This window comes from Oryx dammah, unplaced genomic scaffold (genome assembly GCF_014754425.2).
Source record: "Oryx dammah isolate SB20612 unplaced genomic scaffold, SCBI_Odam_1.1 HiC_scaffold_27, whole genome shotgun sequence".
Lineage (NCBI taxonomy): Eukaryota > Metazoa > Chordata > Mammalia > Artiodactyla > Bovidae > Oryx > Oryx dammah.
Genome location: NW_024070211.1, coordinates 99,027,975 through 99,055,308, shown reverse-complemented (window position 1 = coordinate 99,055,308; position 27,334 = coordinate 99,027,975). Strand labels below are relative to the sequence as shown.

The 27,334-nt window shown below is 36.6% G+C and overlaps 1 protein-coding gene across 21 annotated transcripts in view; it reads left to right on the top strand.

The window, feature by feature from the left end:
- Positions 1-27,334, top strand: part of BAZ2B (bromodomain adjacent to zinc finger domain 2B) — a 323,345-nt gene that overhangs the window by 161,602 nt on the left and 134,409 nt on the right. For all 21 annotated transcript variants that reach the window (XR_005719073.1, XM_040229153.1, XM_040229156.1 and 18 more), the window contains one exon: positions 9,812-9,958. Coding sequence is in view for 20 of the 21 variants with exons in the window: in XM_040229153.1 (XP_040085087.1) it covers positions 9,814-9,958 (145 nt within the window). In the remaining variant the exon portion in view is untranslated. The remainder of the gene's footprint in view (positions 1-9,811; positions 9,959-27,334) is intronic.

The window sequence follows — 27,334 nt, the reverse complement described above, 5'->3', positions numbered from 1 at the left end:
AGCAGAAACAGTGGAAACAATGGCAGACTTTATTTTTGGGGGCTCCAAAACCACTGCAGATGGTGACTGCAGCCATGAAATTAAAAGATGCTTACTCCTTGGAAGAAAAGCTATGACCAATCTAGACAGCACATTAAAAAGCAGAGACATTACTTTGCCAACAAAGGTCCATCTCTTCAAGGCTATGGTTTTTCCAGTAGTCATGTATGGATGTGAGAGTTGGACAATAAAGAAAGCTGAGCGCCAAAGAATTGACGCTTTTGAACTGTGGTGTTGGAAAAGACCTTTGAGAGTCCCTTGGACAGCAAGGAGCTCCAACCAGTCAATCCTAAAGGAAATCAGGCCTGAATATTTATTGGAAGGACTGATGTTGAAGCTGAAAACTCCAATACTTTGGCCACCTGATGTGAAGAACTGACTCATTTGAAAAGGCCTTGATTCTGGGAAAAATTGAAGGTGGAGGAGAAGGGGATGACAGAGGATGAGATGGTTGGATGGCATCAACGACTCAATGGACATGAGTTTGAGTAAACTCTGGCAGTTGGTGATGGACAGGGAGGCCGGCGTGCTGCAGTCCCTGGGGTCGCAAAGAGTTGGACACGACTGAGCGACCAAACTGAGCGACTGAGCAGCATCCCTGCCTAGACTCTTATCTATGTGGTATCAGTAGCACTCTTGATTATGACAACCAAAAATGTCTCTTAAGCATTGTCAAATGTTTCTGAATAGATGAGGGGTATCGCAGTGTCACTCCTGCATGGGAACTACTGTTTTAGACTATGGGAAAGAGCTCTGATGGATCTAATCATTTAGAATCGTTTCATCATCTTCTGGGCATTTTTTTTCCTCTGTTCACTTCAACATTTTTTTTTTTTACTATAATGTTATGTGTTGATTTTCAGTTGTAGTAATCTTTCCCCTACCTGGTTAACTTTGTTACACATTGGAAGATATCCTCTGATAAATGGCCTTAAGCTAAAAGACATACCTGTTGATTGATATTCTCCCATAGGTGAGCGTATTGTGGTGGGGGTCATGTTAGTACACTCTGTTATTATGTCTGGGCTGTTTTTGGCCACAAAGGATTGCTTGGATAGTGTTAGTTTAGAACATGAGATGAAGGTAGTTTTCTTAGCACAGAGAGTCAGAATGAGGGGCCATTATAGGGGTGTAAGTATCAGATCCGGATGTTCTGGCCACAGCTGAAATCTGGAAACGGATGGTTCTTGGATACCACTTTTACTTTAATGAACATATTTTTCTAAGATGGCTTGAATAAATGGATTTCTACCAAGTTTTATGTAGTAGCTTTAATAATGAATAATAAATAACTCGTGATCAAAGGGTGAATTTTTTCAACTGAAAATTAATGTTAATTTTCAACTATATTTGTACTTCAACTTATTTGGAAAGTTTAAAACACCTTACCATTCGTCTATACAGTTACACAATTGTGAGGCATTTATTTTAAATTTTTATCATAATATATCTGGCTAAATGTAAAACATGCCATCTATTTATAATAATATAAATACATGTGACTCAGAAATATTTACTAGAAATGAATACTCTAAAAATACCTTTTACTGCCACACATACCCATAGATAATTATATGCACATTCACTTATTAAAAACAATTGTTGACAATTATCGAAAAAGCTATTCAGAACTTTCCATGCATTATTTCATTTAATCCTCCCAACTACACCTTCATACGGCTCATGCTGCTAAGTCGCTTCAGTCGTGTCCGACTCTGTGCGACCCCATAGACGGCAGCCCACCAGGCTCCCCTGTCCCTGGGATTCTCCAGGCAAGAACACTGGAGTGGGTTGCCATTTCCTTCTCCAATGCATGAAAGTGAAAAGTGAAAGTGAAAGTGAAGTCGTGTCCAACTTCACGACCCCACAGACTACAGCCCACCAGGCTCCTCCATCCGTGGGATTTTCCAGGCAAGAGTACTGGAGTGGGTTGCTGTTGCCTTCTCCGATACTACTCATTAGGAAATAGAAAAGTTCATTGAAGTTACATAATTTGTACAGTGTCACAGCTGATGAGGTTCAAATACAGTTTTTAAACCCAGATAACATGTGTTACCAAATATTTTGCTGATACCATGTAATCTCTATCTTCATTTCTTCTAGGTTTAAGTTCACTCTCTTCAATCCCAATGCATAAATATATATATATATATATTTAAATACTTGCTATATGCCAGACTTTGCTTTGTTTTCTTTACTTTTTATTTTGAAATTATTTGACTTAAAAAACAGTTAAAAATCAAATAGAGTGTTCATCTGTATTTCTTACCCAGCTTTCCCTAATTTTATTAATTTAAATAACTAGAGTACAATTATTAAAATTATAAAATCAGAAAATATATATTGGTACAATACTATTAATCATAAACTACATGTCTTATATGAATTCTACCAGTTTTCCTATTAATGTCCTTTTCTGTTTTAAAATCCAATCTGAAAAAAAAAACAACAGTCTGATCCCATATTACATTTAATTGTTTTATCTCCTTAGTCTTCAACCTATGGCATTTCGTCAGTCTTTCCTTGTCTTTCATGACTTTGATACTTGATGCTGCTGCTGCTAAGTCACTTCAGTCATGTCCAACTCTGTGCGACCCCATAGATGGCAGCCCACCAGGCTCCCCTGTCCCTGGGATTCTCCAGGCAAGAACACTGGAGTGGGTTGCCATTTCCTCCTCCAATGCATGAAAGTGAAAAGAGAAAGTGAAGTCGCTCAGTCGTGTCGGACTCTTAGTAACCCCTCAACTTCAGCCTACCAGGTTCCTCCGACCATGGATTTTCCAGGCAAGAGTACTGGAGTGGGATGCCATTGCCTTCTCCCTGATACCTGATGAATACTGGTCAGTTACGTATATGGTCTCGCAATTTGGGTTTGTCTGATGTTTTCTCATGATTCAACAGAAGTTATGTTCTGGGCAAGAATACCACAGAGGTGATATGCTCTTCTAAGGGCATCAGAGGATACATGATATTGATACGTTTTATTTTTGGTGACTTAGTTTCTATACTGTGAAGTTACTATTTTGCCCTTTTTTAATTAGTAACTATCTCAAGGAGATAGTTATGCAAATATCTTGTTTATGCAAATACCTTGTTTATCTTCAGACTTATCTACTGCTTTTAGCATCCTTTGGTGCACATGTATTTTAAACTTTCTTCTTTGAGCTGTTCTTACAATTTGGCAGGCCAATGATTGGTTTTTGGATTATTTAGTATTACAAAGATATTGCCTTCCTCCTCTTTAATTTCCAAGTTGATGGCTAGGATTCTTTCCAGTTTTGTTTGTGCTCAGCAGAGGACAATAGTAAATAAACTCTGAATTCAATAATATTTAACTTAAAAAGGAAAATTTGAAAAGCCAGTCCTTGTTAATTCAAGCATATAACTTAAAATCCTCTCTAGAGTAACAAAGGCTAGAGTGGATTTGTTAAATTTCTTTAAAATGAAAAGAAAGATATCTATAAGATAAACGTGGAATAGTTGACCAAATTTTGGGTTACTGAAACTAAGAAATACCTATTAAAACATGAGAAAAAAAAACGTTTACCCTAAGCCAGTATAAGAGAAGAGTACTTTACATATGAGAATACTCAGGCACCTAGGAGATCATACTGGCTAGAAGTATATATCTAAAATTAAAACACTTGAAATAAAATAATACATTAATAAGGTATATAATAGAACTTCTAAGGCAAATGGCTGCATAAGCATGTTTTTTAAAAAAGAAATAAATTTTTTCCAGGTTTTCCTGGTGACTCAATGGTAAAAGAATCTGTGTGTCAATGTAGGAGACTCAAGTTTGATCCATGGGTCAGTAAGACCCCCTGGAGGAGGAAATGGCAACCCACTCCAGTATTCTTGCCTGGAGGATCCCGTGGACAGAGGGCCTTGGCAAAGCTATGGTCCATAGGGTTGCAAGGAGTCGGGCACAACTGAGCAACTGAGCACAAAAGCTTTTCCCACTTGAATGAACAGGAATAAAAGAGAAGCTTGCACTTTCACTGAAACTGAAAGGGCCCCCAGCCTGATACTACTCGCTCTACTTCTACTCTTTTGTACAACCAGATTTCAATTTTATTTATTTTTGAACAGTGTTATGAAAAAGAAACTATTTGTGCTTTGATTCTATAGAGTCACAAAGGTGGACTGGTAGATTCAAATATTAATATATGTATATTTTTTTATTTTATTAAATATTTTCAGGAAGAGTGATCTAAATGAGCAATATGTAAGAGTTTGCTGATTATGCCTTCTGGGTATTCCTTATTTTCGTCTTGAGTGAAGTTACATCAACAGAACGATATATGCCCAGAGTTCATAAGCTATTATCCTATGACAAGTAATGACTTTTATTCGTTGAGCTCTTATATGCCAGGTACTCAGCTAAAATGTTTATCTATTTTATGTCCCAAATTACTTTTGCTGTGGAGTACAAAGGCAATTTTAAAAACAAATCCTTTCATTATTTTTTTTAAATAATACATTTACAAACTTAGTTACAAAATGAATGAGTCACAAGCATGGGGAATATAGACAATAATACTGTAATATCTTTGTATGATGACAGGTGGTAACTAGACTTACTGTGGTGTGATCATTTGGTAATATATAGAAATATTGAATCACTATATCACATACCTAGAATTCACATAGTGTTGTAGGTCAATTATACATCAATTAAAAATTTCAAAACATCATTGAGAAGCCTCCGTAATACATTTAAACAGAACATTCTAGAATTATCTGAAACAATAGATTACCAGCTATAACTTTTTAAAATAGCCTTTTCCAGTAAACTCTACATTTTCATATTTTTAAAATAAATGTCTTTTTTATATACTTAGTAAAATGAAACTTGTTGGTGAAGATACTTTGTAGAGGAAGTTATCAGCCATGTACCTTGCTGTCAAAGAGCCATATGTCTCAAAGCTTATTAGTAACTGATGCCCTAAAACTTGCCTTTTAAGCATTAGTTCCATGTAGCCATCAGAACCAACTATGCCTTTCCATATTGAATGCTGATAAAGAGAAAAAAAATTCTTTATGAGCCTACTAGTTATCAGTCAGTTCAGTCCAGTTCCTCAGTCATTTCCGACTCTTTGCAACCCCATGAACTGCAGCACGAAAGGGCTCCCTGTCCATCACCAACTCCCAGAGTTTACTCAAACTCATGTCCAAGGAGTCAGTGATACCATGCAACCATCTCATCCTCTGTCGTCCCCTTCTCCTCCTGCATTCAATCTTTCCCAGCATCAGGGTCTTTTCAGTGAGTCAGTTCTTCACATCAGGTGGCCAAAGTATTGGAGTTTCAGCTTCAGTATCAGTCCTTCCAGTATATTCAGGACTGATTTCCTTTAGGATGGACTGGTTGGATCTCCTTGCAGTCCAAGGGACTCTCAAGTTTTCTCCAACACCACAATTCAAAAGCATCAATTCTTTGGCTCTAAGCTTTCTTTACAGTTCAACTCTCACATCCATACATGCCTACTGGAAAAACCATAGCTTTGACTAGATGGACCTTTGCTGGCAAAGTAATGTGTCTGCTTTTTTAATAAGCTGTCTAGGTTGGTCATAGCTTTTCTTCCAAGGAGTAAGTGTCTTTTAATTTCATGGCTGCAGTCACCATCTGCAGTGATTTTGGAGCCCCCCAAAATAAAGTCTGACACTGTTTCCACTGTTTCCCCATCTATTTCCCATGAAGTGATGGGACCAGATGCCATGATCTTCGTTTTCTGAATGTTGAGTTTTAAGCCAACTTTTTCACTCTCCTCTTTGACTTTCATCAAAGGCTCCTAAGTTCTTTGCTTTCTGCCATAAGGGTGGTGTCACCTGCATATTTGAGGTTATTGATATTTCTCCCGGCAATCTTGATTCCAGCTTGTGCTTCATCCAGTCCAGCATTTCTCATGATGTACTTTGCATATAAGTTAAATAAGCAGGGTGACAATATACAGCCTTGACGTACTCCTTTCCTTTTTGGAACCAGTCTGTTGTTCCATGTCCAGTTCTAACTGTTGCTTCCTGACCTGCATACAGATTTCTCAAGAGGCAGGTCAGGTGGTCTGGTATTCCCATCTCTTGAGGAATTTTCCACAGTTTGTTGTGATCTACACAGTCAAAGGCTTCTGTATAGTCAGTGAAGCAGAAGTAGATGTTTTTCTGGAACTCTCTTGCTTTTTCAGTGATCAAACAGATGTTGGCAATTTGATCTCTGGTTCTTTTGCCTTTTCTAAATTTAGCTTGAACATGTGGAAGTTCACAGTTCACGTACTGTTGAAGCCTGGCTTGGAGAATTTTGAGCATTACTTTGCTAGTGTGTGAGATGAGTGCAATTGTGCAGTAGTTTGAGCATTCTTTGGCATTGCTTTTCTTTGGTACTGAAATGAAAACTGACCTTATCCAGTCCTGTGATCACTGCTGAGTTTTCCAAATTTGCTGGCATATTGAATGCAGCACTTTCACAGCATCATCTTTTAGGTACTCACTCCACTAGCCTTGTTTATAGTGATACCTACTAGTTAGAGCAGTACCATTTTCTATGGAGGTGATTGACAGCAATGTCACAATATGAAGAGAAGTTTTTGAATTGTGTATGACTGGAAAACTTACTGAAATTGTTCTATTAATGATGCTGTTGTGTCAACCTGAGATTTCTTTTACCCTATGTATCTATCTTAAAAAAATCATATACATACCATATAGATTCAATAATTTAAAGATTAATCTTGCATTATTTTAATTAGCCAGTGTTTTATTTTACCTTTCTAAATTTAAGTATGCTTGATTTGCAGTGTTGTGTTAATTTCTGCTGTACAGCAAAGTGATACAGTTGTACATGTATATTACTTTTTCATGTTCTTTTCCTTTATGGTTTATTATAGGATATTGAATATAGTTCTTTATGCTTTGCAGTAGGACCTTGTTTTTCCATTACACATGTATATATACATGTATAATATATATGTATGTATGTAATAGTTTGCATTATGTATATGTATGTGCATTTATATAATAGTTGTATCTCCAATCACAAACTCCCAACTCATCCTTCCCACCCACCCCCAACCCTTGGCAAACACAAGAATGTTCTTTATGTCTGTGTGTCTGTTTGTGTTTTGTAGATATGTTCATGTATGTCATATTTTAGATTTTACATATTGGTGATATCACCTGATATTTGTCTTTCTCTGATTTACTTTACTTAGTATGATAATCTCTAGGTCCATCCATGTTTCTGCAAATCGGATATTTCATTCTTTTTATGGCTGGGTTTTATTCCATTGTGTGGAAGACTTTAATCACTTGTTGATGGACATTTAGGTTGTTTCCATGTCTTGGCTGTTGGTTTTGTGCTAGTATGAACAAGAACATAGTGGTGCTTGTATCTTTTCAAATTATAGTTTTGTCTGGATATACACCCAGGAGTGGGATTGCTGGCATCATATGGCAACTCTATTTTCAGTTGTATGAATAACCTCCGTACTATTTTCCATAGGGGCTGCACTGATTTACATTTCCACCAGTAATATCTGAAAGTTCCTTTTATCCACATACTCTCCAGCATTTGTTATTTGCAGACTTTTAAGGATGGTCATTCTGACTGGTGTGAGGTAGTACTTAATTGCATCTCTCTAATAATTAGCAATGATGAGCATCTTTTCATATGTTGATATGAACATATCAATAGTTTTAAATAGTTTTAATGAAATAGTGTTAAATGAAATCAAATTGTTTTTCTTAGAAAACATGTAGTAATTATGTGAATCGCCTACAGAATTCCATACAAAAATCTTTCTATGGTTAAATTATTTAAATAATAAAAGTTTACTCATGGTTGATATGTGAATAGTATTTTTTTTGTCTCTTCCTATATATGTGTACTCATTTAAGCAACTGTGAACTTCACAGTTTCCTTAATTGTGATATTAGTGTATGCAGAGTATTAAAATGATCATAACCTATTCTAGATTTTAAAAAATTATAAGATATAACTGACATATAACATTATATTAGTTTCAGGTGTACATATAATGATTCAACATTTGTATTAGTGTGAAATGCACACCATGGTAAGTTCAGTTAATATCCTTGTCACACAGTTATAAATATTTTTCCATGTGATGAGGACTTTTAAGATCTGTTTTCTTCTTGCTGTTGTTCAGTCGCCCAAGTTGTGGCCAATGCTTTGCGACCCCGTGGACTGTAGCACTCCCTCTCCCTGTCCCTTACCATTTCCTGGAGTTTGCCCAAGTTCGTGTCCATTGCATCGATGATGCCATCCAGCCATGTCATCCACTGATGTCCTCTTCTGCCCTCAATTTTTCCCAGCATCAGGGGCTTTTCAGTGAGTCAGCTGTTTGCATCTGTTGACCAAAATACTGGAGCTTTAGCTTCAGCATCAGTCCTTCCAATGAGTATTCAGAGTTTATTTTCCTAAGATTGACTGGTTTGACCTCCTTGCTGTCCAGGGGACTTTCAGATATCTTCTCCAACACCACAGTTCAAAGGCGTTAATTCTTTGGCATTCTGCCCTCTTTATGGTCCAGCTCTCACAAGTGTATGTGACCACTGGGAAGACCATAAACTTGACTATACGGACCTTTGTTGGTGGAGTGATGTTTCTGCTTTTCAACACACTGTCTAGGTTTGTCATAGCTTTCTTGCTGAGAAGCAATCACCTTCTGATTTCATGGCTGTCGACGCCATCCACAGTGATTTTAGAGCCCAAGAAGAGGAAATCTGTCATTGCTTTCACCTTTTCCCTTTCTGTTTGCCATCAAATGATGGGATCAGATGCCATGATCTAAGATTTTTTAAAATTGAGTTTTAAGCCAGCTCTTTCCCTCTGCTCCTTCACTCTCATCAAGAGGCCCTAGTTCCTCTTTGCTTTCTGCCATTAGAGTGGTATCATCTACACATCTGAGGTTGTTTCTCCTCTGTTTTCTTACAACTTTCAAATGTACAATAAAATATTATTAAGAATAGTCACCATGCAGTCCATTACATCCTATCACATATTTGTTTTATAATTGTAAGTTCTTAACTTTTGACTCCTTCATTCATTTCCATTCTAGATTTTAATATCAACATAAACTACTATAATAAGATCTATGTAAATAGTACTCAAAATAGCTAAGCAAGTTAATAAAAATGCTTAGAAGTCAAGTCATTATAAATGGATCATATTAAAGCCATTTTGAGACCATAGTTCAAACTAGACTCTAGGATAAACTGTAAAATGTATCTGTGTTTTTTGGGGGACTCACTGTATTGGGGATTACCCAATCAGATTCATGGATGCTTAAGACCTAGAAGTATGTTGCTATTTGGGTTTCAAAGACAGGGTTACATTTCACTATAATTTGGTTGTATTTTCTTGATTCACTAAGATAATAGTATTATGCTGTAAGTGAATAAATGATTATGTCATTTAAGAAGAATGAAAAGTTAATATGCTTATTTTCCCAAGATTATTAATCATACACAGTTGTATGAAGTTACTGTATTCAAATGACTTATGTTTTTATATAAGAATACAAGTTTTTTAGATTTGTTATGCTTAGTATTAAGCTTACCTTATAAACTGGAATTTTAATTTACATTGTTTTTATTTACTCTATATTTTATCTTTCTAAGGAACATGTATTTCTAAACTTATTTTCATATTTAAAAAAAGTATTCCTAGAAGTTTGACTTATTTTAAATATATTTAATTCTTTTGCATAATTCTACTATTTAATACCGAAAATTAATGTTTGCCTCCTTCCCATAGATATGGAGTCTGGAGAACGGTTACCATCCTCAACAGCCTCCTCTACTACACCAACTTCATCCTCTATGCCTTCTGTGGCTTCATCAGTTTCAAAAGGCGGCCTTTCCACTGGAGCTGCTTCACTTAGCTCTACAATCAACCCATGTGGTGAATACTCTTCATTAATTCTAGCGTGCCATCCTTTTACTAGTTTGCATTCAGAGTGTTTTATTGAACTTTGAATAAAATGTTTTCTTTACCTCCTCAGGTCTGTTGAACAATTGCTAGGTTAAATTTCTAGTCTCTGCTTTTTCTGGATTTTATCAGCACACTGGAGTAGCACTGCTTATTCCATGTTTTCATAATTTTTAGAAGCTCTTTTTAACAGTTTCATTATAATGTCTTACTCGGACCATTTTAATCAATAAATTAATACATGAAAAATCTTTTAAAACAATAGGCTTATGAGAGAGTAAAGAAATACAAAAGAAACCTGGATGGTAAGATTAGGCCTCAGTGCCATGGGCCTCTTTGCCCTAAATTTGCTTCCAGTATTTTAAATGACCTTCACCAAACCTCAAATACCCTCGTTCATAAGATACATACTAAAACATATCGTTTATTTGATAAAAAGTATTTTTTAAATTTTAAATATTTTGAAAAATATTTAAAGATATTTGACAAGTTTTTCTTAAACATGAGCAAAGGTTATATTGTTAAAGGAACTTTATTTCAGAAATGAAAATGACCTCAATTTTAGTTCTATGTAAAAGGTATTTTTTACCCTTCAAAATCACTTTTTGCCCAAACACGTTTGGATATTTAGTAGAATACATTCTTTTTTTTCTTTTTTAACCTAAAGTTGATCAACTCTTTCCTTTATTATTAGGAAGATTTTTAATCTTATATAAATAATTATCTTATTTCATGTTTATAAGCATTAGAACTAAATAATATTTCACTTTTTCAAAATTAGTTTATAAATATGGGTGAATAATATACATCAATATGGAATGTTTGCTGACAGAATACTTTCGCAAATTGTCAAATATATATTTGTTGAATTATCTGATTTTTTCCAGTCTGTGGTATGACAAGGATTTTGTTTTGTCATTTTATCAGAACAATTTTCTAACATCTTATTAGTAATTGTAAAGTAACTAAAAGAATATACCATTACATTGAAAATGTAAATGAATAAAATTCCTGTTCTCCTGCACCCTGTACAATCTAGGTCATTCAGCAACTTCCACGTCTCCCTTGTGTATAAAATGATAGCCACACGTAAAATAATGAATGCCTTTGATATGCTGTGTTCAAAAATAGGGATACCACAATTGGCATTTTACCTTAACTTTCCTTGTCTAAATGATAACACACAGCTGTATTTTTGTAATTATTCTTTCATGTTTTTTTATAACTCTTCTCCTTTCCTTTGTTGTCAGCTCCTTTCATTGTGTTCTTCCAATCTGCTGTCTTACTTTGTATTTACTTGTGAATTGATATTTAAAATATATAATGTCTCTAGGGAAATGTCCTTTTTTCAGTGTTGAAATTTTCAGTCCTTGAGTGCAGAGCCTTGAGTTTTCTGGACACTTTGCTATTAGCTATTTCTCATGTAGCTTTCTGAATTAGTGGCATTTGAATTGTTTACAATTCTGAGTAGTCACACATTGAATGCAATTTTTTGGTAATGGTAGTTGGGAGTTGCAGACAGGCAGAGTATAATTAGTTATTGAAAAACATTAGAAATTTCCTCATCTATAAAGGATTTAATTTTTATCATTTATTTGCCAGTAGAATACCTTGTACAGTTTTTATGTGCAGTTACTCTCATTGAATGAAGCTATAATTTATTTCTGTATTTATTCTGGGATATATCACTTATTAATCAACAGAGTATAATTTTAGTACCTACGACAGGAGTTTTTTTCACTTTCTAAGAAAAACTTTTTTTTCTATTTTTAACTTTCACAGTGTTGTGGTTTATGTTTAAAGTAGAGCCTTATAATGTATGGAAAATGCTCAGTTGTCCTACATAATTCAGTTTGTCAAATTTTCCTGTCTTCTCTTATCTGTTATTTTTGGCCTATTCAGTGTCTGATAATTCTCTCCTTTTAAAAGTAAAATTATAAAGTGATAATGGGCCTGCCTTCTTTATCTTAAACAATTTGAATGTTCTTGATGTATAGAGACAACAAAACAGAATTTTCATCTTTAAAATATCAGTACCTCACCAGTTTTTTAATGGTCCCTTTGAGGACATTGTTGTTTTAAATGGTTATTTTAATTGGCCTTTCTCTGTTATCTTCATTAATGATATATCTATAGGAATTCCTGTTAGTTAGAAAGAATTTAAACCTGCTTTCAAAGTTTGAATAATCAACTAATTTCTTTTAAATCAACATCTTGTCAGAGTCTGGGGTTATACACACCTACAAGTTAGCCTGTTACTGTTATGATGCTGGCAGAAGACTTGAGATTCCTTGGTCAGAGATCTTATGACTATGGCATAGCAAATAGTCATGTTGGCATTGATGCCCCAGGTATCCCAAGTCCCACGGGGCAACACCGAGAGACTTAGTTGAATTTTACACATTTAGTGGGTTTGTGTCACAGCTAAGGAATGCTTAGTTTAGCAACCTGCTGCTTTTGTAGTAAATAAAAGCACACCCGCTCTGGAAGGAGATGTCACCTCATCCATCAAGATTACTCACTGCAGTCCTGAGAAAGTGCCCAGTTTTAAAGAGTGGTCAAGACCTTGCATTCTTGGCATGCCCAGCAACAACATGCAGGGACCATAAAGGACTGTCTCTCACAACACACCTTTCATTTTATTGCAGTAACTTGGATAGAAAATTACACTGCCACAAAGATTGATGAATCTAAGGCTATCTGCATATAGGGGTCTTGTTGGTCATATCAGAAGTTATATTTCTTTTCCTTTTAAAGTATGATAAAAAAAAAAAAACTTGCCTACTTTTAAACAATAATTTGGGATAGCTTTCAATAAATACACTGGCACCATAAACAAAACAATTAACTAAAATATCAAAAGATAGACTTTAAAAAGTATAAAAATGTTAGCTGAAGGAAGCCACAGACATTGGACAAAAAACTAGCTGCTAAGAAATAAAAAAAAATAGTGGGCTACATAGCTCACATACTAGTGCTAGTGAATGTATCAGTTCCTCAGAGAAAAACAAACCTTTACTTCACCTGAGTGGTTTGGGGTATATACCACCAGAACCTTTGTATAAAAGACCATGGGATACACAGTATCCTATATGCCAGTTTTATAGGTATTCAAACATTATTTCCCATATTATCTCTGAACAAAAGCTGAAAGAATAGTATTTAAGCAGAGATCCAAAATTAAACTTTACAAAGTGGATTTGTTTGATATTGATGGTCATTTGGCCTAATGAAAAAAAAGCATAGAACTTTGAGAAATTTCAGTGATTAAACTATGCTATAGATCACTGGATTTCAATCCATTTTTTGAGTTAGAACCCTTCAAACAAAGACTTGTAAAATGTTGCATATATAAAGCAGAGAAGCTGTTTAAACTTCACACGTTAAAGCTGGAGTATGCCTACTTTTAAAGTTAGTGACTAAATTATACATGTATCTTAATTGCAGGCCTACCTCTGTAGAAGTGTGTCAAATCATGGTATATTGAGGAGATTCCAAATTGATCAGTAAGGCCTCAGTGTAGGGTATGTGTCAGTGAATAGTAATGTTAACAATGATTAACATAGTTAACAACAATTAACTATAAGTAGGAACACAGGTCAAACAAATATACTAGTCTTTAGGTAACAGTTCTGAGGTGGGCAGTACCATCACAGACCTGCTCCTAATTTTATTAAATATATCCTATCTTCTGACCTATGGGAGTTTCATGCTCAATATCTGTCTCATGGCTGTTAGAAGGCTGATCCACCTACAATACTGTTTTCCAGGAAGGAAGAGGATGGAGTAGAAGAGGGAAAAAGTTGTATGTCTGATTACTTCAACTCCTTTTAAAGAGCTTTCCCACAAACCCATCTAGAGATTTCCACTTAATATCTCTTTTGTCAGAATTATGTGAATGGTAATCTCAGCTTCCAGGAAGACTAGGAAAATTAGTTTTTAGCTGAGCATATTGCCATCCTGAAGAAAACAGAGGTTATTAGTAAGGAATAGGGAGAGAATGGATAGCCAATATCTGCTATGGTTAAGTGAAACAGAGGGACAGGAGGTCAAGCTGGGGAGTAGGTTCAGGTCAGATCATTTAGAACTTCACGCACCGTGCTTAAGAGTTTAGACAGAAGGATATATTGATTAAAAGCAAAGACTTTGCAATTGAAAGGCCCTGAAATCGAATCTTGGCTTATCCACTTATTAGCTATGTAAATTTGGATAAATTACTCACCCATTCCTAAACTTCAGTTACCTCAAATAAAAAATAAATATGCTATCCATTTTATAAGGATAGATGAGATGATAGAGGAGGGGCCTAGTAAACTATAACCTTTATTTTTATTCATAGTTGATTAAGTAGAAGAATTTTAATGCTTTGAAAATGATAGCTCTAGCAGCATACAGAGCATCAGGATGGTCTGAGGCAAAGATCATTAGAAAGTGCTTAATTTATATGAGTGAGAAATAATAAAGGCCAAAATTAGGAATTATTGGAGTTGGAGAAAGAAACATGATTCCAGAGATAAACTGTAAGCAGATTGTCATGGGATATAATGACTGGATTTGGGCAAAGTAGTGTTTGAGCAGGGGAGAGAGAAGCCCTGGCGTGACTTGGATAACTGGGAGAAGGGTGCAAGTCTGTGTGCCATACAGTATGTTCTCATTAGTTATCTGTTTTATACATAGTTGTGTATATATGTCAATCTCAATCTCCCAATTCATCCCACCCCCTTCCCCACTTGGTATCTGTATGTTGGCTCTTAACTGTCACAATAATAAATACTTATCAATTCCTTTATAAAAATTGCAGAAAGACTTTTCAAGGATGCCAATCCTGCTATGCTGCTGCTGCTAAGTCACTTCAGTTGTGTCCGACTCTGTGCAACCCCAGGGACGGCAGCCCACCAGGCTCCCCGGTCCCTGGGATTCTCCAGGCAAGAACACTGGAGTGGGTTGCCATTTCTTTCTCCAATGCATGAAAGTGAAAAGTGCAAGTGAAGTTGCTCGGTTGTGTCCGACTCCTAGCGACCCCGTGGACTGCAGCCTACCAGGCTCCTCCATCCATGGGATTTTCCAAGCCAGAGTACTGGAGTGGGGTGCCATTGCCTTCTCCAGTGCATGAAAGTGAAAAGTGAAAGTGAAGTTGCTCAATCGTGTCCGACTCCTAGCACCCCATGGACTGCAGCCTACCAGGCTCCTCCGTCCATGGGATTTTCTAGGCAAGAGTACTGGAGTGGGTTGCCATTGCCTTCTCCGAATCCTCCTATACAGTATCATTAATTTATCCCTATTTGTTATCATATCCATTAGTATAAAAGTCTGCACTTAGTATCTCCCATCTTAAAGAGTAATACATATCAAAAACTCTTCCTTCTTTCACCCAAACACTCTTCTGGCTGTGACTCTGTTTTCTGCCTCCCTTTATAACCAAAATTCTCAAAATATATAGCTGTATGTGCTTTCCCCTTTGCCTCATCTTTATGTGTATGTCAATCCACAGCAATGCCATTTTTCTGTCCTCATCTCACTAAACCCTTGGGAAGAATTGACACAATTGACCAGTCTTTGCTTCTTGAAAACCTTTTTTAGGGAAGAATTGGTATCAAATTGATAGCATTTCTTCTCTAAAAGTTTGGTAGAATCCACTCTGAAGTCATCTAGGCTTGGAAGATTGATGTTTTTTGTTTGGTTTAATGTTGCGTGTGTGTGTGCTCAGTTGGTCAGTCGTGTAGGACTCTTTGTGACTCCGTGGACTGTAGCCCGCCAAGCCTCTCTGTCCATGTGATTTTTTCCCAGCAAGAACATTAGAATGGGCTGCCATGCTCTCTTCTAGGGGATCCGCCCAGCCTGGGGCTTGAGCCTGTCTCCGGCGTTGGCAGGTGTCTTCTTTACCACTGAGCCACCTGGAAAGCCCAGTGTTGATATCGGAAGATGTTAAATCAGGAGTCCAACTTTTTTTCTGGCCAAACTGTACAATTTGTGGGATTTTTTTTTTTTTTTTTTGGTTCAACCAAGAGTTGAACCCTGACCCTCAGCAGTGAGAGCATAGTGCCCTAACTCCTGGACCACCAGAGAATTCCTAGGAGTTCACCTTTAAAAATAGAGGTATAAAACTATTCAGATTGATGTCTTTCACATTTTGCTGATATGATCTAAGTTGTATTATAAGTGCAGACTTGTTCCAAATAGTACCTTATCCTTGACTCTATAGGATTTGTAGTGATATCTTCTCTTTTATTATTGATACTAATGATTTGTGCCTTTTTGCCTTTAGAGCTTTATCAACTTTATCAACCTTTTTGACACTAAATTTTGGTTTCATTGATTTTTTTTCAATATTATTTTTTATGTTTCATTGATTTTTTTACCTTTATTATTTCCTTGTTTTTCAAATGTATCTGATTTCCTCCTTTTTTCTTCTAATTTCTTAAAGGGAAAACTTAAATTATTTATGTTAGACTTTTCTCATTTTCTCATATATGCACTTAATGCTAAAACTTTCCCTTTCCAACTATAGCTGCATCCCTCAAATTTTGATATATTTTCATTTCATTATCATTCTAGTGAAATTATTTTCTATTTTCCTCTGTGACTACTTCTTCCACTGATGTTTAAAAGTTAGTAATTTGACATTTACAATTTTAAAGTGATGTCCATTTTAGTTTTATTGTGGTTAAAAAACGTACTAATGATGATCTGTGCTGTGTTTTGGCTTCCCACTGCCACTTTTCCAGACTGGCCCTGGTGGGTCTCCTCTGTGCCTGTGAGAATTGTTGGGTCAGCCATGTACTTGGCAGAGATACATCTCTTTCTCTTTGTGGTTTCCTTGCTTGTAAGATTAGCCTGTGATTTCCAGCTGCTCTGCCAGCTTTGGACTCTGCTCTCTGACACCTCAGGCTTTCTGCTGTCTAAGCTAATCATGGTGAAGGTATGCACTCAATTAAGAGATACATCAAACTGAACATATCTGCTGTATGGAGCTCTCGTTCTCTATGTTCTCTGCTTGCTATTTTGTGGTGCCCGGTACACAGTACTTGTAGTTAGACATTTGGAAAGTTTAAGCTCTGAATTTGAGTCTCATTCTTTCTGTGGTTTGAACATTGCCAAGATTTCCCCTTTAAATTTCCTGATTTCCTGATGTTTTCTTAGCCTGGAGTCTGACCTCTGGCACCTTTAGTTGATAAGCCTGTTGTTTCATCTTCCACTGTTTTCTGTACTTAAAGCTCTGAAGTTTAGACAGCGTTATGGGACCAGAAAGCAACAAAGTCATACTTCTTACTCCTTCTTTTTACCATTTTTTCCAGACTAAAATTTCTCCTAGCTTTTCTCTGCTTTTCAGTATCTTATTTTTGTTGTTTTCAATCGAATTTTTGTAATTATTTTCTGTGGATGATTTATGTGACCACTTCACTATTACTCCCTCATTACCTGAAGTTATCACCCCCAAAATGAGTCACTTTCTTTTTAAAAAAACGTTTTACCTTAGAGTCCTGAGATGGCATATGTGACACAATCTAGCTAATCCAAACATCATATTTCCCATATAATGATGGTTAAGTGATTGGTTAAGGAAGGCACATGAGATTAATCAAAGGCAAAGAGATTCCACTGTAGGATTTTTATTGGTACTTGTGAGGAAGTATAACCTTTTTGTCCCATAAACCTAAAAGGAAGGGCCTATCTGAGTAAATAGAGCCAAGAGAGGAAAGAGAAATTAAATCCTAGTAAACTTTCAACCAGTCTTCTATATCTAAAGCATCTCCCAGTTCAGTTCAGTTCAGTCGCTCAGTCATGTCTGACTCTTTGCGACGCCATGAAACGCAGCACGCCAGGCCTCCCTGTCCATCACCAACTCCTGGAGTTCCCTTAGACTCGTGTCCATCGAGTCAGTGATGCCGTCCAGCCATCTCATCCTTGGTCGTCCCCTTCTCCTCCTGCTCCCAATCCCTCCCAGCATCAGAGTCTTTTCCAATGAGTCAACTCTTTGCATGAGGTGGCCAAAGTACTGGAGTTTCAGCTTTAGCATCATTCCTTCCAAAGAAATCCCAGGGCTGATCTCCAGAATGGACTGGTTGGATCTCCTTGCAGTCCAAGGGACTCTCAAGAGTCTTCTCCAGCACCACAGTTCAAATGCATCAATTCTTCGGCGCTCAGCCTTCTTCACAGTCCAACTTTCACATCCATACGTGACTACTGGAAAAAACATAGCTTAACTAGACGGACCTTAGTCGGCAAAGTAATGTCTCTGCATTTGAATACACTATCTAGGTTGGTGATAACTTTTCTTCCAAGGAGTAAGCGTCTTTTAATTTCATGGCTGCCATCACCATCTGCAGTGATTTTGGAGCCCCCCAAAATAAAGTCTGTCACTGTTTCCACTGTTTCTCCATCTATTTCCCATGGAGTGGGGGGACCGGATGCCATGATCCTCGTTTTCTGAATGAGCTATAAGCCAACTTTTTCACCCTCTTGTTTTACTTTCATCAAGAGGCTTTTTAGTTCCTCTTCACTTTCTGCCCTAAGGGTGGTGTCATCTGCATATCTGAGGTGATTGATATTTCTCTTGGCAATCTTGATTCCAGCTTGTGTTTCTTCCAGTCCAGCGTTTCTCATGATATACTCTGCATAGAAGTTAAATAAGCATGGTGACAATATACAGCCTTGACGTACTCCTTTTCCTATTTGGAACCAGTCTGTTGTTCCATGTCCAGTTCTAACTGTTGCTTCCTGACCTGCATACAGATTTCTCAAGAGGCAGGTCAGGTGATCTGGTCTTCCCATCTCTCTCAGAATTTTCCACAGTTTATTGTGATCCACACAGTCAAAGGCTTTGGCATAGTCAATAGAGCAGAAATAGATGTTTTTCTGGAACTCTCTTCCTTTTTCCATGATCCAGCAGATGTTGGCAATTTGATCTCTGGTTCCACTGCCTTTTCTAAAACCAGCCTGAACATCTGGAAGTTCGCAGTTCACATATTGCTGAAGCCTAGCTTGGAGAATTTTGAGCATTAATTTACTAGCGTGTGAGATGAGTGCAATTGTGCAGTAGTTTGAGCATTCTTTGGCATTGCCTTTCTTTAGGATTGGAATGAAAACTGACCTTTTCCAGTCCTGTGGCCACTGCTGAGTTTTCCAAATTTGCTGGCATATTGAGTGCAGCACTTTCACAGCATCATCTTTCAGGATTTGAAATAGCGCTACTGGAATTCCATCACCTCCACTAGCTTTGTTCGTAGTGATGCTTTTCTAAGGCCCACTTGACTTCACATTCCAAGATGTCTGGCTCTGGGTGAGTGATCACACCATTGTGATTATCTGGGTCGTGAAGATCCTTTTTGTACAGTTCTTCTGTGTATTCTTGCCATCTCTTCTTAATATCTTCTGCTTCTGTTAGGTCCAGACCATTTCTGTCCTTTATCGAGCCCATCTTTGCATGAAATGTTCCCTTGGTATCTCTGATTTTCTTGAAGAGATCTCTAGTCTTTCCCATTCTGTTGTTTTCCTCTATTTCTTTGCAATGATCACTGAAGAAGGCTTTCTTATCTCTTCTGGCTATTCTTTGGAACTCTGCATTCAGATGCTTATATCTTTCCTTTTCTCCTTTGCTTTTCGCTTCTCTTCTTTTCACAGCTATTTGTAAGGCTTCCCCAGACAGCCATTTTGCTATTTTGCATTTCTTTTCCATGGAGATGGTCTTGATTCCTGTCTCCTGTACAGTGTCAGGAACCTCATTCCATAGTTCATCAGGCACTCTATCTACCAGATCTAGGCCCTTAAATCTATTTCTCACTTTCACTGTAGAATCATAAGGGATTTGATTTAGGTCATACCTGAATGGTCTAGCGGTTTTCCCTGCTTTCTTCAATTTAAGTCTGAATTTGGTAATAAGGAGTTCATGATCTGAGCCACAGTCAGCTCCTGGTCTTGCTTTTGTTGCCTGTATAGAGCTTCTCCACTTTTGCTACATAGAATATAATCAGTCTGATTTCGGTGTTGACCATCTGGTGATGTCCCTGTGTAGAGTCTTCTCTTGTGTTGTTGGAAGAGGGTGTTTGATATGACCAGTGCATTATCTTGGCGAAACTCTATTAGTCTTTGCCCTGCTTCATTCCATATTCCAAGGCCAAATTTGCCTGTTACTCCAGGTGTTTCTTGACTTCCTACATTTGCATTCCAGTCCCCTATAATGAAAAGGACATCTTTTTGGGGTGTTCATTCTGAAAGCTTTTATGTTACATGAATTAATACATTGACCTTTTCACTTAGGCATTTTGAGTTGATTGTTTTGTACTTTTCAATTTATTAAAAACTGATACATACATCCTCCACCATCTAATCCCAACTTAAGGTCTCAAACATGTTCTCTCTTTGTCTTAGAAGAACTGTACAAGGTCTCAAACCTGTTCTCTCTTTGTCTTAGAGGAATTACATAAGCTGATTCTCATGCTTTGTCTCAGGTTAAATATCCTGAAACATTAATTAGTTCATAGTGTCTGGGTAATTTCTATTATCTGTTTTTACACCTAGTAATGTCCTCCATAGTACCCTTTGCAATTTATAATCATAGATTTGGTGGTGTTTTACTTGTTTGTCCCGTCTACATTTAAAAGGCTGGGACCATACAGAGTTCGTCAGTGTGTATCCAGTCGGTGCCAGGCACAAAATATGTGCTTAAGAAACAATTGTTGAAGAAAGAGAGGGAAGGAGAGATGAAATTGCAGAAATAGTATTTGTAAGTTAGATGATAAATTTACTCTAATGTTTTCTAGGCTATATTATGCTCTAGTCGGGTCAGGAAGATCCCCTGGAGAAAGAAATGGCAACTCACTCCAGTATTCTTGCTTGGAGAATCCCCATGGACAGAGGAGCCTGGTGGGCTATGGTCCATGGGGTTGCAAACAGTCAGACACTGCTGAGTGACTCAGCAGCAGCAGCAGCTTGCCCTACTCTGATGATACCAAATAACTGCAGATTTTAGTTGGAGACGGGCATTATAAGCCTCAGGGTAAAGAATTGTAAAAGATGAGTTGACTTTACTGAAGAGGCATTGAATAAATAAAATTGTTAATTAAAAATTCTTATTTAAAAGATGGAACTTATGTTTACTGTCAGTAGAGAACCATCAAGAGAATGAGATAGGCCTGTTCTTGAGGGTTTGGGGATTAAGCTGGATTTTCATTTCAGTCTCTGAGTACTTATATGAACTATTATAACAATTTTCTTTTTTAGTTGTCTATATTCTAGACATCTGTAAGTCACAAATAAAGACCCTGGAATGTTCACTATCTAGCTTTTTTTCCCCTTTCAGTAGATTTATTTAATGAAGGGTTTGATCACAAGGCACCAGGTATTTTTGAAATATATTTTACATAACTTTTATGGATAGGACTTTGGAGTTTAATTAGAATTTTAGCAGTAAATTAGTAAAGAAAAGGCATACTTTCCAATCAATTAAGTAATTTTAAAAATGAACCCAAGGTTATGGATATAATTTTTTCTTTCTTCTCAGAAAAAGAAATATTGGAATCCTAATCTCCTGTTCTTCATCATGTGATGTCTTTGTAAATTGGGTCCTTAAGTGAGTGAGTGAAAGTCGCTCAGTTGTGTCAAACTCTTTGCGATCCCATGGACTGTAGCCCACTAGGCTCTCTCTGTCCATGGGATTCTCTAGGCAAGAATACTGGAGTGGGTTGCTATTCCCTTCTCCAGGAGATCTTCCCAAACCAGAGATTGAACCCAGCTCTCCTGTTTTATCTTCTCTTAGTTTTGCTTCCTTTTGGTCTTTACCCTACTGGGGTCTTTGGGAACTGTACCTGTGTGTAACAGCATCTACCATACCTCTTCATTTTAGCTTAGACTGGATTTGAAGAGCCAAAGCAGGAAAACACTTAAGGAGACCTCAGGCTCTCACAGAGAAATAAATTAGAGCTGCTATTTCTTTTAGCTTTGCTTTCCTGTTCTTTATTATTTTTTTTAAATGTAATCTCTCCTTTTATCAACCTGCATCATTTCATGCTGTAAGAAAGTGAAATCACTAAAGGCAAATAACCTTATGAATCCGCTGAGTGTGAAGAGAAAAGGCCATGGTATAGATGAATGGATTAGGAGGAGACACCTAACTCTAGCGGTTTATAGTTGGTAAAAACTCAGGCTTTGTTGTACAGTTAGTATCATTATGTGTTACACAATGACTGGGTCCTGATTGCTTGCAGTGACACAAGCATAATCAATCCTTCAAAATCAAGTATAAATATAACAAGAAAAAAAACAATATGGAAAAATTCAGAAATGTCCAACTATTGCTATTTCTTGAGTGAAATGCTACTGATCAGTAGTTGGGTTCCCCAACAAAATGTGAAAATAAGAGAATTTTAGAAAGCAGCAATTTCAAAGAAATGAAAGCTATGCAAAACGCATTGCAGTCCTTCATTATATAGTTCATACGTATGAAAAAGGAAGAATTCTAGGCTGTTAATTAATTCATAATTCTGGAAAATATTTCCCCATGCCATGAATCTATAACAAGAATTGTTACACAGTCTGTCTCCCTTGCTTTCTGTATGAGAGACCCTTATCACCAAGTCTTCCCTGGATAGTCTCTCTGTCACCATTCACTTCCAGTTGCTTCACAAGCTACTTCTAACCCACCCCTGGAAATTATGTATAAAATCATTTAATGTGTGTTGATGATATGAGTATTTACACATCTAACCAATATATATTTAACCAAGATATTCCTTTAAACGATGATCATATGAGAAAGTGCTGTTAAATCAATACTACAGATGACTGTTTTTCCCATGAACTATCAAATTGCCAACATCCGCTGGATCATGGAAAAAGCAAGAGAGTTCCAGAAAAACATCTATTTCTGCTTTATTGACTATGCCAAAGCCTTTGACTGTGTGGATCACAATAAACTGTGGAAAATTCTGAAAGAGATGGGAATACCAGACCACCTGACCTGCCTCTTGAGAAATCTGTATGCAGGTCAGGAAGCAACAGTTAGAACTGGACATGGAACAACAGACTGGTTCCAAAAAGGAAAGGAGTACGTCAAGGCTGTATATTGTCACCATGCTTATTTAACTTCTATGCAGAGTACATCATGAGAAACGCTGGACTGGAAGAAACACAAGCTGGAATCAAGATTGCCAAGAGAAATATCAATCACCTCAGATATGCAGATGACACCACCCTTATGGTAGAAAGTGAAGAAGAACTAAAAAGTCTTTTGATGAACGTGAAAGAGGAGAGTGAAAAAGTTGGCTTAAAGCTCAACATTCAGAAAACGAAGATCATGGCATCCGGTCCCATCACTTCATGGGAAATAGATGGAGAAACAGTGGAAAGAGTGTCAGACTTTATTTTGGGGGGGGGCTCCAAAATCACTGCAGATGTTGATTACAGCCATGAAATTAAAAGACGCTTACTCCTTGGAAGAAAAGTTATCACCAACCTAGATAGTATATTCAAATGCAGACATTACTTTGCCAACTAAGGTCCGTCTAGTCAAGACTATGGTTTTTCCTGTGGTCATATATGGATGTGAGAGTTGGACTGAGAAGAACGCTGAGCACTGAAGAATTGATGCTTTTGAACTGTGGTGTTGGAGAAGACTCTTGAGAGTCCCTTGGACTGCAAGGAGATCCAACCAGTCCATTCTGAAGGAGATCAGCCCTGGGATTTCTTTGGAAGGAATGATGCTAAAGCTGAAACTCCAGTACTTTGGCCACCTCGTGTGAAGAGTTGACTCACTGGAAAAGACTCTGATGCTGGGAGGGATCGGGGGCAGGAGGAGAAGGGGACAACCGAAGATGAGATGGCTGGATGGCATCATTGACTCGATGGACGTGAGTCTGAGTGAACTCCAGGAGTTGGTGATGGACAGGGAGGCCTGGCGTGCTGCAATTCATGGGGTCACAAAGAGTCAGACACGACTGAGAGACTGAACTGAACTGATGGAATATTTTCGGACAAATTCACCTCTTCCCAGAAATATGCAAAATTCAGTGCAAAAGAGTAACAGTAAAGTGTTCATTAAGCCAGCAGAACAAATCACCTTGTTTTCAAAATAGTAACTCCACCTTGGTTTATTAGTGCATCAATGCCCTAAACCAAAATTACTGGTGTCTTTATTAAAGGGGAAGGTTAGACATAGATGTATACAGAAGGAAGCCCATCTGGAGACATAGGAAATATGCCTGAGGTTTCCAAAGTTAGAGAATAATGAAACATATTCTTCATTAGCATCTTCAGGGGCATGGCCTTGCCCACACCTTGTTTTTTGAATTTTGTAGCCTCCAAAACTGAGACAATAAATATCTGTTGTTCTAAGCCACTCAGTTTGTGGGTACTTTGTTATGGCTGCTGTAGCAAGTTAAGGTATGAATGCACTACTGTTTTTGATGATTAGCTGTACTTTGCTGGTTGTATACTAGAAGCTGATTTTGCAATGCTATAAAATATGCTTCTAGTTTAAAGGACTAGAGACAGGAGTTTAAAGACATGTAGCAGTGAAATTGCTACATTCCATTAATGTAGCAATGAAAGAAATGTGTTTTTCAAAGCTGCTTTTAGTAATTTTTATTATGAGAAAACTGACTTATTTATGAAGCATAAGTAAAATAAAATTTTAGAATTAAGCTTGTTTTCAGATTTTTTATAATTCATTATAAAAATAAAGTACATCTATATTTGAATATAGGAATATATAAATATAGTATAATTTTAGTGTTTTAATCTGAGAACTTTAAATTCTTTCATTAGATCTAACAAAAAATACTTTTTTTCCAGAGGAGCAGCTACTCCTGTCTTTTAAGAATAGTTATTTGCCTGGGGATTGATACATCACTGAGTGAACTGAATCAAAAGCTTGTTCACCAGGTTCAGTGTTATATAAAGTATTAGCTTTTGTTCCCAAGGCTACCTAGACTTTTAATGATTTTTTTTCTAGTAAAAAGACTGTTTGAAAGGAAATTAGTAACTTTATATTGAATCCTGGCAGTTACCAACTTAACCAAGTGGTCAAAGTTAATGTCACCAGTCCCACATAGCAACATCATGGACCCAATGACAAGGAAACATTGGGTACTCTTCCCTATCATGTTTAACCTCTTCTAACCATGAGAAAACATCAGACAAACCCGCACTGAGATCCATCCACAAAGTACCTGACTAGTACTCTAATGTATCAAGGTCATGGAAGACAAGACTGAGAAACTGTCACAAATTAGAGAAAGTTAAAGAGACACAGTAACTAAATGCAACGTGAGATCCTGGATTGGATTTTAGCACAGAAAAAGGACACTACTGGAAAAACTGAGATATGAATTAATTAATTAATTCATCAGGGTCAATTTCTTGGCTTTGAAATTCGTTTTTATCATATAAAATGTTAACATAAGGGGAGGTTGGAACCCTGTACTATTTTCTACAACTCTTGTGAGTCTAAAACAATTTCAAAACAAATACTTAAAAATAAAAAGAATGACTTTATTTCCATACCATGCTTTTTAAATGTTAAAATATAAAGGTTAACTACTGAAAAAGTTGTAAGAATAAAGGAATAAAATGAAAATTATTGGTGGGGGAATGTCTTGTCACCATTAACTATAAAAATCTTTCTGTTTGTTCTTTAATCAAAGTTCAGGTTAGCAGAATTTGTACATTGTGAGTTTCAGAATATTTAAGCATTAATATGTTTAGTAATTTTAATATATGGGCAAATAAGTTGAGCATTTCTTTAATTTACAGTGATTTCACTTTATTGAATTCAATTATTACTAGTGTTTAAGTACTCTTGTAACCTTTATTTGTGCTACCATTTTTGACGATTAAACATATTTTGAAGGTTGCATACTAGACACTGATTTTGCAATGCTGTAAAATGTGCTAACAGTTTAAAGAACTAGAGATAAGAGAATACATGTTGCAACAAGTTTGTGTAGCAATAACAAAGACATTTGTAGCATACAAAAAGCAGCATATGTGGAATTCTATCATAAAAAATGGTCTCCTTAATTTTTTTCAAAAAGATTAGATGCTTTAAGCATACTTATTCCTTATAATCATTTTGTTTTAATTTGTTATCTAGACTTTTCCTGATTGGTAGATTTTGTCCACTCATAGTATAGGTTTAAGACATTAGTATGGTATTTATGTAATTTTGTTCCTGTGGGGGGAAAAGGCCTTATTGTATTGTTATGTGAGGTTCATTTAATATTAATAAAGGCACTCGCAGTTAACATGCACTGTTCCTGAGACACTGGCATTTCTGTAATTGCTTTAATCACTTGTAGATGGATTGGCTAGTAAAATCTGTAAAGCTGTGCTAAAAAGTAGTTAGCTTATTATAATATAAACAATTTAGGCATTAGAGATGTATTCTCATTATGCAGTAAGTTCACATTTTTACTTATCAGTTAAAATGGAAACCAAAAAAAAGTTGCATTCATAATATTGAAACTATGCTTGAATGTTAATATCTGTAAAAAAGAATAATTATGGTCTTCTAAAACTATTTTCATTTTATGATGTAATTTATCAGTTTTCAGTTGTGTTCTCGGAGCAAAATTTGAGAGTTAATCATGCCAGGTTTTTATTTCAGAGGATCTTCTGATTATAGGTTTATCAATGTAGAAAAATCACTTCTCCAAAAGTAAAGCATTCTAATATTCAAATAATTTTATTTTGCACTCATAAATTTAAGAGTCAGTTTATTTGTGTTGAATTTTCTTTCTATAGGAAGATGCTCTGTTTTTTTTTTATTTATTAATACAGAATATACTTTTTAAAAAATGTAGTTGCAGAGTTCACTTAGCCTTCTCCAGCCTATGATTAGAAATCTTATGAACAGTCGCATGATGTTTCAAGACAGTTGGAGAAGGTTAAGGACAATGCCCTGACAATGAAAAAGTGAAAGTGAAAATCATCCGACTCTTTGCGGCCTCATAGACTCTACAGTCCATGGAATTCTCCAGGCCAGAATACTGGAGTGGGTAGGCTTTCCCTTCTCCAGGGGATCTTCCCAACCCCGGGATCGAACTCAGGTCTCCCACATTGCCAGCGTATTCTTTACCAGCTGACCCACAAGGGAAGCCCAAGAATACTGGAGTGGGTAGCCTATCCCTTCTCCAGAGGATCTTCCCCACCCAGGAATTGAACAGGGGTCTCCTACATTGCAGCCAGCTACTTTACCAACTGAGCTATGAAACCTGACAATGAAACCAAGGGTGTAATCTAAACAGCACCCCCTGCTGTATAAGAAGATTAAAGCCACAGCATAGATGTTTTTAAATCAGCTTCTAAGTACCCAAAGAGCTTTTAATAACATTGTGAATGCTTTTTATAATTGAA